Raw genomic sequence first — 12,129 nt, forward strand, 5'->3', positions numbered from 1 at the left:
GAGAGAAACTAACTTGTGATGGGGTTTTCCGATTATCTTCGAGGCTGTCGTTACATACAGGAGAATACTGTTTGCATCTTTACAAGGGTCAGGTTTCCCCCGACCCCCCGCCAACAGATTCACAGTTTTCGTAAGCTGATAGTTTACACTTTTATACATGCCAGACCCTCGTTGGAGTTACCGTAAAGAAACCTTACTGTGTGCATGACAAGAACATGGCTACAGCGCCAGATTGTTGCTCTCGCCCAACTCGGACCTACAAAAGACATTTGCAGTATTTACAAAGCTTAAAACTGTCTTGCCACTCAAGTGACTTCAGCCCAACAGCCGCCACGCAAACAAGCTTGAGAAAAGCATGTTGAACATAAAACGTTTTTGGGTTTTTGTTTTTCCCCAAACACTTCAAAATTATGGTTTTCTTTCATTATCATACTTGTTGTATAATCTTTGTGCTGCAATAGACTTTTGTATTGGAAACTCTGATGGCAAGTTACTCGCCCTTCCCAGACAAAAGCACTCAAAAATAGCAATATGGATATCATCTATATAAGTTATTGACTGGATATCAACTGTGACGCTTAATGAAGCTAAATGATGGTTCATTTGATTTTTTATTTTTATTTTTTAAGCTTGCTCAGTTTTTCACAGCTGTTAATATGACAGACAGCTGCACTTTATGGCTGGACAGTGCAAGATGATCAGGATCATTTTCATCTTTACTGACCATCGAAGAAAGAGAATTTTAGCTCTTGAGGATGTAAAACATTAATTTAAAAAACATTTTTTTCAAAGTCTTCTTAGGACTTAACAGTGAGCTCTTATTGAACGACATTATACATCACAGCCTGTCCTCGCAAGCATTTTGTGAATGGAGTTTTTTTTGACACAGAGCGGGTTGTAGCCAATTGCAATTTAAAATGAGATTTAAAAAAAAACATTCAATGCAGAGTCTCCTCTTGATTCGAATTTACTTAAAATACTACCTGAAATTATAATACAGTACTATTTATTTCTTTATTTTACATAGTGCAGGATTGGTTATAAATTCACTTTCTTTTATCCCACCCAAATGTTAATGCGTGTCATTCGCCGAATAGATTTCGCTAAATCTGATCGCTAAAGCAGAAACGAGAGAACGGTGCACACTCATATAATGATCGCAACGTGATTCACAAAGGGGGAGGGGGAAGGGATAAAAATACTCTCTCCTCACCCACACTACATTCCAAAGTTGTCAGAACAAGATCGCTGGGCGGAAGAGTAAAAATAAGCCAGTTAATCGTGAGAAAACTGCAATAAAATGATGTGATTTCCAGAAGAGGAGGTGGCGGTTGAAGCCGTTGGGACCACAAGATGGTTGGCAAGGTTCGTCTGCAGGATTTCCAGTGAACCATCCCTCCATTAACTGTGACAGGAGACATCGGAGGAACTGCTGCTATTGCTGTTTGTGGTCTGGGCCCGCTTGATGTACAGATTCAGTAATTTCATCTGCAAAAAAAACACAGACAAAACACATTGATGCAGAAACTCACCAAGGTACACTCATAAGAGTTTTCTTATCAGACAGATAGGGTTCAATTTAGGGCTGAATGATTTAGCAAACCATGATCCTCTTCCCATTTATTCGTTACACAAGCACTAAATGAATCTGTATTACGATAAATTATATATGTTTTGGTTATATAGCTTAGGCGGATGGAAAAATGAAACAAATGAGCCATGAATTAATGTTTTTTAAATCTTCAATTACAGTGGTTAACTCCCACAACACTTTTAAGTCAAGTCTCTTAAGCGTTTCACGTTGGTGTTGTCACGAAACCAAAATATTTACTTTGCTACGATATCTCCATGAAGTACAGTGAAACTCCTCTAGAACGAAACCTACATGGGCAAAAATACACCCGAGTTTAAAAAAATTGTCATGCATGAAAGCCATTCCCACTTTTCTGCTCCGCCTACAATGAAAAATCCCCCTGTTCCGTTATACGAAATCTTTTTCTCTGGTCTTGCCTTGCGATGAGATTTAATACAACGAAAACAAGCCTTCTGCAAAAGACTAATCCAACCTCAGTCAACAGCGATTCCTACTGCTTCGCTCCAAAACTGCAACCCACCACACTGGTTAACACGTGTGCAGTAGTCCAGGAAGTATTTCGTTGCATTGCTAAAATGGCTACAAAACGGACCTTTGGATGCCAAGCAGCTAAGACAAGAGCTCTGACGCTGGAAGAGAGGGTAAAAGTGATCAAAATGAAAGACAGAGGAAGCAAAATAAAAGACATTATCCAAGAAATTGATGTAAGTGAAAGTGAATGCTGATCGTAAATTTTGCAATTTCTTTCCCTTTTTTTCTCTTTGTGCACAACTGTACATTGGCTATACAGTACTATATAGTATGAAGTGTCTTTGGGATTAGGATTGTTTGATTGCAAAAAGCATTGATTTAAATTCCAATTTAAATCAGCTAAAAATGAACATATCAATACTTTTATTTTCTATCAATTATTTTTTCACAAATGGATAGAAAATTTGAATGTTGCTTTACAACATAACCAAAAAATGTAACTGATTTTTGGGTGGGTTTGTTTCTTAGTTTCGTATCATTGAATTTATTAATTACATATTCATAAGGTGTTACAGTACTGTATACAGTAGACATATACTTTACAGTACTGTTATGCTTCAAGTGCATTTTATAGAAGTAAAGTTTGAAATGAAATTATAGATATTGAAACTTCCTTTTTTATAAAAGAGTATAAATGACTTTTTTAAACCAACAGACAAAGTTGAGTGATTAATATTAAACAATTGCATGTTAATGTTAAACAATATCAAATAAGTGTATGCTAGTAGGGCACTACGTACAGTATTGGAATAAAAATAAAGAGTACACATATACGTTTTGTGTGTGTGTGTGTGTGTGTGTGTGTGTGTGTGTGTGTGTGTGTGTGTTTACATCTGAGATCAAATTTGCTATAGTGAAAAACCCCCTGTTGTGAAAAATTTCTTGCTACAAACATGATTTCGTTGTAGAGGAGTTTCACTGTATCTTGATACTGGTACTGAAATAGTACCATGGCAAAAACTTCAAACATCGTTATTTGTAGTTATCATATTTTCCGCACTATAGATGGCCTATCTAAAAGCATTCAATTTTCTCAAAATCTGACAGTGCGCGTTGTTATCCGACGCACCTTATATAAGGATCAATATTCTGAATTCTTGGACCAAGTACCGTAAATTCCGGATTACAAGCCGCTACTTTTTTTCCACACTTTCAACACTGCGGCGTGTAAAATGAAGCGGCTTTTTTATTTTTTTTTCCATCGCGGGAAAAACATGGACCAATAAAATGAATGAGTCTTTCACTGAGGTCCAATGAGATTGTATGACGAATCACAACTTCCGCTCTTTTCGCCGGAACGGGGAAAATGTGTTACCCGGCAACAGTCGACCAATAAAATGAATGAGTAGTATAGGGGTCCAATGAAATTGTATGATTACCGGTAATCACAACTTCCTTATTTCAGTCTTTCTTCTAACCCTGATCAACATGGAGAATACCAGACGAAAAGCATATGATGCAGCTTTTAGACTACCGTATTTTCACGACCATTCGGCGCACCGTATTGTTGGGCGCAGTCTCAGTAACGGGGGCTATTTCTGTATTTGACACATACACAAAACGCACTGTATTATTGGGCGCAGCCAGGCATGGTAAAACATACGCCAGCTTAAACACACGGCATGCATGCACGCACGCTAAAAACACGTCAGCTTGAAGCATTCGGGAGCATGCATTCACGCTAAAAAATACCAGGTATGTTAGCTTAAAGCATACGGTAGCAGCTAAGACATACGGACACACGCTAAAAACACATTTTTAAAAAGGCAACGGAAGCAAAACTGAGTTCGGTTGTACTTTATCCATTTTACTATGTACTCACGCGACTGGTACCTGCTAGGGGTGTGCCTTTAGCGTCCTCTTACGCGCCTACCCTTCACTCATTGGCGACTGGTACCTGCTAGGGGCGTGCCTTTAGCGTCCTCTTACACGCCCACCCTTCACTCATTGGCCGACTTCCGCATGCCTGTCGTCACTCACGTCCACCTTTTCTCTATATAAACAGCGTGTCCGCCAGGGGGGCTCTTAGTCAGGCTTTGGAACTCGGCGCATACATAACACGCACCGCATTATAAGGCGTCCTGTCCATTTTGGAGAAAATTTAAGACTTTTAATGGCGACTTATAGTTGTGAAAATATGGTAAAAGCGACCACTCTGGCAGTTAAAGAAGGAAATCGAGCTGCTGCCCGTAATCTTGGCATAGACGAGTCGATGATGCGAAGGTGGAGGCTCCGGCAAGAAGAACTGAGCCAGTGTAAAAAGACAACCAAAGCTTTCAGAGGTAACCATTGCAGATGGCCTGAGCTTGAAAACTTTCTGGAGGACTGGGTTCACACTCAAAGAGCAGGCGGCCGCGGTGTTTCCACTGTACAAATCAGACTGAAGGCTAAAGCTATCGCTACCGAGATGAACATTGAAGGTTTTAAAGGTGGGCCGTTGTGGTGTTATAGATTCATGAAACGGAAAGGCCTGTCTATTAGGGCACGCATGACATTGTGTCAGCAGCTCCCTCCCAATTATGAGGACAAACTTGCTTCGTTCCGCACATTCACACAAAGATTAGCGGAGAATTCCATCAGCCCAGATGAAATAATAAATATGGACGAAGTCCCTCTGACATTTGATTTGCCTCTCACTCGGACTGTAAATAAAAAAGGTGACGCCTCCGCCATACTGAAAACAAGCGGCCACGAGAGAACACATTTTACCTGTGTTTTGAGCTGTGCAGCATCAGGCCTAAAGCTGCCACCAATGATCATTTTTAAGCGGCTGACTAAAGAAATAATTTCAAATTTTTTCCCATTTATATGATTTGCATTATTCTATTTAAAGCCTAGTGGGTTGTAGTATTTCTCCTCGTAATTACGCAAATGCGCATCAAGATCTCTTTTTGTCTGGCCTCTGATGTGTTTCAGCGTAATTTCGTTGTGCAAATGCATTTATCATGCTCATAAAAATTAGATTATTTTAACCTTAAGAAATGTTGCATTTTTTTTTCTGCGGGGGTTCAGCGGGGGACCGCGTCCGCAGCCTCACCTGGAGGCGCACCAGGCGGCAGGGACGCAGAAGCAAACCCCCGCCTACTCATTGGCCAGCGGTTTATAATATGGTGCGGCGCATATAATTACAAAATTGATTTTTCTTAATAAATCTGAGCATGCGGCTCTTAATTAGGTGCGGTCTGTAGCCCGGATTTTTACGGTATTTTAAATGTTCTGTAAAACGCTTTGTTACAGCTGCAGCAGTTGTGAAAGTGCTATATGAATAAAGCTGTAATGTATTGTATTCCTGTTAGGGTAGCTCCATCAAGTGGATGCATAGTGCAAATGCAGCCACTACTGTAGCTTCTATTCTATGTGCCTTATAATGCGGTGCACCATATATATGAAAACAGTTTTAATTAATATAGACCATTCATTGAAGGTGTGTCTTATAATGTAGAAGAGACAGTATTAACGTTTTAATCCATGATGGATTTTTTTTTTCCTGTCAGTTTTGTAAGGCCCTACTGTGTAAAAGCGGTCTTTGATTGCACCTTTTGTCTCGTGACGAACACGAGTGATGTTTATCCTCAATTGGGTCACAGGCGTGTGGGAGCCTATGCCAGCTGATTCCGGACAGTAGGCGGCGTACACGCTGAACTGATTGCCAGTTTTTATGTATTTGTCATGTTATGAGGAAAATATTGATTGTGAACTGCTCCAAATAATATTGTGGTGTCGATAATTGTGTGTGGACAATTTACTGGAAGATAAAGGGCTAATATCTTTGTTGCTTTGGTAATAATAGCATTCATCTGAAATGAGCAAAAGGTTTTGCTATAATACAGTGAAACTCCTCTACAACGAAACCTACATGTGCGAAAATACCCCCTAGTGTGAAAAAAATCGTCATGCATTTAAGCCATTCCATGTTTTCTGCCTACCCCTACAACGAAAAGACCCCCTGTTGCGTAATATGACATCCTTTTCTCCACCCTTGCCTCGCAATGAGGTTCACTACAACGAAAACAATCCTTCCGCAAAAGTCTAATCCAACCGCAAAAGTCTAATCCAAATGGTTTACACATGCACAGTAGGACAGAAAGTATTTGTTATTGTTAGCACATGGCTAGAAATTTCACGAGTAGTTTCAGACACAGCACTAACGTTGCATTGCTTGGTAGAAAATGGCTACAAAACGGACCTTTGTAGACCAAGGCTCTTCACAAGGAGTTAAGAAAAGAAAAGCTTTAATGCTTGAAGACAGGAAAAAAGTAATAAAGATGAAAGATGGAGGAAGCAAAAAAGTAAAAGACGTGCAAGAAATTAATGGAAGTGAAAGTGAATGCTGATGGTAAATGTTGCAATTTCTTTCCCTTTTTTTCTTTCTACGCTGGCTATATGAAGTGTCAAATAAGTGTATGCTCATACTTATGCGCTATTGGAATAAAATTTAAAAGTACACATATACGTTTTTTGTGTGCGTTTGTGTTTACGTCTGAGATCAAATTTGCTATCGTGAAAAGTCCCCTGTTTTGAAATATTTCTGGCTCCAAACATGATTTCTTTGTAGAGGAGTTCTACTGTATCATGCATTACTGCATTTTGTAAAACAATTTGATAGTGGTGGTATTGAGAGGTGGATTAGGTCACTTAAGTGTGGACCGATGAAGGCCCAGGTCCGAAATGCACTACCCAACACTGACGTCCACGTAAACAGTCTCTGGTAGTGGTCAGTACCTTGCTGCCAGTGAGCTGTGCCAAGTGGGGTTTGAGCTCCTCTCCAATTACGGAGTATATAGCCACCAGACAGAAGACGCTGGCCTTGCGAACGCTGCTCTCTGTGTTGTCATAGCCCTGCAATGACACATAGGTATCAGGCAGTAGCGCCACGCCGTACAAATACATTACAACAAGGACAACTAAGACTGTGGGAAGTTATGAAAGATATACAAACATTTCTAGGGGAAAAAGAATTCCTTCAGTCAAAATATTGTATTGCCTCTCTGCTGTGCTCAAAATACTTGGAGCATGCATCAAGACAGCGACCTTATTTTCCGAACTATAAGGCACACTTAAAAGCATTCAAATTTCTCAAACGCTGACAGTGCGCCTTATCATCCGATGCGCCTTATACTGTATATGGATCAATATTCTGATTTCTTGGACGTAGTATTTTAAATGTTCTGAAAAGCACTTTGTTACAGCTGCATCGGTTGTGAAAGCTGGATATAAATAAAGCTGTTTTGTGTTGGATTGAATTCCCTTGGGCATAGCTCCATCTAGTGGATGCATACCGAAACCGCAACCACTATTGGAGCTTCTATTCTATGCACCTTATAATGCGGTGTGCTCTATATATGAAAACAGTTTTAAAAAATAGGCCATTCACATACTCCAAAGTGCCTTGCAGTGCAGAAAATATAGTACACAAAATAGGACAAACAAAAAAATCCTAACAGACATTTTCTTAACTATGCATATTTCTGATTTTTTTAAAGCGTTTATACACTTCAACATCATCATTAGCCTTTCAAATTTCATTAAAAAAAAACACCAAATAAATTAGATTATTTGAAGCTGTCAATACTGGACCGCTTTGTAGTTGTTTGAAAATATATTTTGTTTTGGGTTTTTTTGCTTGCATCATTTTCCAAAAGGTTCTGCAAGATGAGCAAAACTCTCATGACAAAAATGTGAGAGGCCAATGCTGAGTTCTTTGCTGAGTAAATGCCATTTTCAAACCGCATTTCCTGGTAAATATGTGACTCAAGGTGTGACAGTAAACCCTTTCTTTCTATGTGCCTTTCAAACAGAAGTTGCCATCACTTGATGTGTGGCCCGTCAAAGACAATTGTTTTCAGCACAAGTGAGAAAATTCACCCACTGGTCAATGCTGGTGGCGTTAGGTTACCACGTAAGCTTCTCTTTTGATAGACCATTGGCAGGTGGCAAAAAACTTGAGTGCCAACTCAGTGTCATTCACACGACAGCAAGACAGGAAACGGCTGACTAAGATGGGCACTTCGATGCAAAAAAAAAAAAAAAAATAGAGATATCTCTCTCTCTCTCTCTCTCTCTCTCTCTCTCTCTCTCTCTCTCTCTAACCTGCAAGAGTCCTGGGATGATGTCCACCAGCAACTGTATTAGAGAGTCCTTAGCAATGCGCTCAATGACTTTGGTTTCCATCTTGATGGCAGCCAGGTTGATTGGGTAATCCGCTGTCTGTACTATTGGGCACAGCACCTTGACACATTGTTCTGGATGGATGGATCCAGCCAGTGTTGACGCGGCTTCTTCAGCTGCACGCACCACCTGAAAATCACATTAAAAAAACAGTAAAAGAAAGACGTCATCTTTGTCCGTATATTACGCACAATCCTCTTGATGCCATTTTTGGTCATTTGAGGGGGCACCGGAGATTAGTTCCTTTACCACGGCATGGTCATGAATACTGAGAAGTACAGTTTGCGCGGCTGCTCAGTTAGAGATCCAAGCATGGCCAACCAAATGGGTGAAGTGGCCCAATGCTAGTCGCTCAACGTTTGAGCATCTAGGTACATACACACATACAGTATGTACATGTATAGATGACAGGGCTGAAGCGCATTCTAAAAGGTAAATTTTGACTGGGCCATCGGGGTAGATTTTAATTAGAATGAAAATACATTATAACTGTTCATGTGTCATGTTCTGTGTGTTTGTTTGTGTTTCAGCTCCAGCAGGTGCACTTGTTCCATGTTTCCAATCAAGCCTGGCTTAGTATTTAAGAACTGCCAAGTTGCCAAGGCTTTTGTCAGTTAATTGACCTTGCTTGCTCTTGTGCTCAAAGTGTTATTTTCTAGACTTCTCGATACTATTTGTAGTTGCTTTCGATTTGTTCATAGATCCTTTTTGGTATGTATTTTCGTAATTTTATTATTGCTCTTCATCCCTGTTTTCGTGTAATTGGACTCGGTACTTGGTATTTTGTATATTCTCAGTGTTCCCATTGAACCTTGTCTTTTGCAAGCGTTTTTTGTTTGTGCATTGTTTTGGCCAGGCGGCCCGGTGGTCGACTGGTTAGTGTGTAGGCCTCACAGTGCACAGGTGCTGGGTTCGATTCTAGGACCGGCCTTCCTGTGCGGAGTTTGTCTGTTCTCCCCGTGCCTGCGTGGTTTTTCCCCGGGTACTCCGGTTTCCTCCCATATTCCAAAAACATGAATGGCAGGTTAATGGAACGCTCGAAATTGTCCCTAGGTGTGAGTGTGAGTGTGAATGGTTGTTTGTCTAAGTGTGCCCTCCGATTTGCTGGCGACCAGTTAAAGGTTTCCCCCGCCTACTGCCCGAAGACAGCTGGGATAGGCTCCAGCACATCCACGACCCTCGTGAGGATAAATGGATTAGAAAATGAATGCATGGATTGATGGATGTTTTTGTCTCTTTGTGTGTTGGATTATTTTTTTCTATGGTGTTTTTTTTTTTTCTTTTTAATTGTACATAAATACAAACAGAGACTAACGTTCTATGTAATTGGGGTTTGGCTAAACATTTCAAATGTGTTGCTACTTTCCTAAGAGATGTACGAAGAAAGGTTAGAGCTAATCATATTTCATGACACATTCTGTGTGGGGCAATGTACCTCTTTGTGAGAATCTTTGTGGGCCTCGAGGGTCTTCATGATGGTTAGCTCCGCGTAGTTCTTGAAACGGGCTGGTTGATTCTTTAATATTTCTTTCAGCACGCGCAGCGCCAAGGCTCGAATAGTATGCTAGCAGAAACAGAAAATAGAAATATTCACCTTCTTTAAAAAGTACAAAGAACAGTCTAAAAAACAATAGTTATGAGCGTTCAGTTTGATACTTTACTGATCCCAAAGGTAATTCTGAAAGCTTGGCTTAAGAGTGTTCCAAAACCATTGCTCAAAGCCACTGATGAAGGACAAGACAGCTCAATTGAAATCATGATCTTATTGCAAATGAATGTACTGTATATAGTAACATATTTCTAACTTTCATTATTTTCAGTTTTCATGTGGTTTCAGAGATGCACATGATCACATCTGAAACCATTTATGAGTTGTTTGTCTTTTTTTTTTTTTTTTTTACTCATTGCATTGCTGTTTTCACTTTTTTTCCATTCAAATTCAACATGTACAAAGGAAAAGTTTCAATAAGTCATTGTTACCAATTCCCTGGAGAATATAGTCTCAGGAGCACAGACAATATCTTCTCCTTAATTCTTATCCTGTGCGTCAGAGTATTCCTAAATCTCTTAAAAGTCCTCTTCTTCACATCAAACATTTGTAAGGCTAACGAGAACTAGGGAAGATGCTTTATGTTTTATTTGAATGAGTAGATCAACTCAATTGTGTCATGAGGAGTTAAGACTTCTTTATTTAACCCTTTCAGGCACAGCGGTTACTACAGTGGACAGCGAGGATCATGTTATCAGGTTACAGGCTGCATGAAAGGGTTAAATTCGGACCCTCGAGGTGCACGATTCAAGGGAGAATAATTGCTGCTAAGTGACCTCAAAATGGCGTCATAAGAATAAAACATTAGGTTACTTACATCTTTATCGCTGAGTGTCTCCAGCAGGAGGAGAAGTATAGTTTTAAAATGTTCATCCCACACAGCCAGGCTGTCTTCTCTCGTGATCTTCAGAAGCTCCACCAGGGCACCTTTACGTTCCTCAGAGCGCTCATTGTGATTGGACAACTCCTTAAGCAGGTCGGCAACCATGTCAGAGTTGTCCTGACCAACTGTACACCACGAGAGAATGACAGTAAAACAAAATGTTATCGTAAGAGTTGTACCTTAAAATAGAATAACAGATCATCTAGTATTAGGGGTGTCAAAATGATCATGTTAATAATGAGTTAAGCAATTGATGATAAATGCATGTCCCTTATTTGAAAAGCCATGTCCTTGGGAAATTCCAATCTGGGTGCAACAGACACTTCAACGTATGACTTACTCTCAGTAAGGCATTGCACTGCACTGCAAACAACATACAATATGTTTAAACAGGAGAACAGTGGAAGAGTCATTTGGACTGTGAAGCACCACCACCTTTTCATTGTTTTGAGAGGGGAATGCATGAGGTTTGCATCTAGCACTGAGCTAAGTTGCGATCGCTATCAAAGGGGTCTGCGTGGACACTCCCAGATCTCTTTGAAAGCCAAGACCTGAGCATCTGCCCATCTTGTCACTTTGAGTGACTCCAAGTCACTTGCTCTTTAGAAGAAGATCGCTCATGTAACATCAACGATTTAATCGTTTTGCGGACAGCTGTGTCACTAATGACAATGTGCATTTGGTTAAAATTTAACAAAAAGACATACGACAATGCGGAAAGGCATTCCTACCACAATTTTGCAATATTAAAGATAATAATAACAATAATAATATTGCTTTGTGTTCGAATTAAACTACTCTTAATTTGAAAAGAAAACTGTACTCTAATTGTCACCATGATGAAACGCTAATGCCAATAAGTGGAAGAAAAATTACATCATCACAAATCTGACTCACTACTTTGAACATTTTCGTAAGATACAACAATATTTGTGTGAGGTAAACACATTAATCCACTTTTATGTTAATTGGAACAGCTATAAAACATGCAACTAATGATACCCATTTCTTTGACTTGACGATTATACTGAAGGTGCATCCCCCCCCATGATTTTGAGGCGTCTCCTGGAGGCTGCAGTTCTCATAGCGTTTGCCTGTATTGTCTAACAGGAGAGCCACCTCTGACCATAAGTAAAGTGAAGACATGGTCATAATCTCACAAGCAGAGAGAACAAAGGAAGGGATTGCAGTTAAGGAAGATGAGCAAGTGCAAACTCAGGCAAAAAGCGAAAGGAATGAAGACAGTTTAGTCATCTAGCTGTGAGTCAGACAGCGACGGAATCTTTACCAGAGAGCATCATCGTGTTTTCACCACTTTCTTTACGTCGGCCTAAAGGGGAGAGTAGTGAAGGAGACATGAAGGTGGGGGATGGGAAACAGATTCTGATGACAACAAACACAAAT

General features: G+C 40.0%; 1 protein-coding gene across 28 annotated transcripts in view; it reads right to left on the reverse strand.

Annotated features, from left to right (window-relative positions):
• Window positions 1-876: 876 nt before the first annotated feature.
• Window positions 877-12,129, reverse strand: part of clasp1a (cytoplasmic linker associated protein 1a) — an 83,637-nt gene continuing 72,384 nt past the window's right edge. For 13 of the 28 annotated variants that reach the window (XM_019892015.1, XM_019892021.1, XM_019892005.1 and 10 more), the window contains 6 exons: window positions 12,014-12,055; window positions 10,660-10,850; window positions 9,729-9,857; window positions 8,216-8,422; window positions 6,848-6,964; window positions 884-1,488 (listed from right to left, as the gene is read on the reverse strand). In XM_019892015.1, the coding sequence (XP_019747574.1) occupies window positions 1,402-1,488; window positions 6,848-6,964; window positions 8,216-8,422; window positions 9,729-9,857; window positions 10,660-10,850; window positions 12,014-12,055 (773 nt within the window). In that variant the 3' untranslated portion in view covers window positions 884-1,401. Of the gene's footprint in view, window positions 1,489-6,847; window positions 6,965-8,215; window positions 8,423-9,728; window positions 9,858-10,659; window positions 10,851-12,013; window positions 12,056-12,129 lie in introns of all 28 variants that reach the window. The other 15 variants (XM_019892028.1, XM_019892026.1, XM_019892024.1 and 12 more) reach the window with 3 other exon arrangements.

Source organism: Hippocampus comes, unplaced genomic scaffold, assembly GCF_001891065.2.
Source record: "Hippocampus comes isolate QL1 unplaced genomic scaffold, H_comes_QL1_v1.1 scaffold310, whole genome shotgun sequence".
Lineage (NCBI taxonomy): Eukaryota > Metazoa > Chordata > Actinopteri > Syngnathiformes > Syngnathidae > Hippocampus > Hippocampus comes.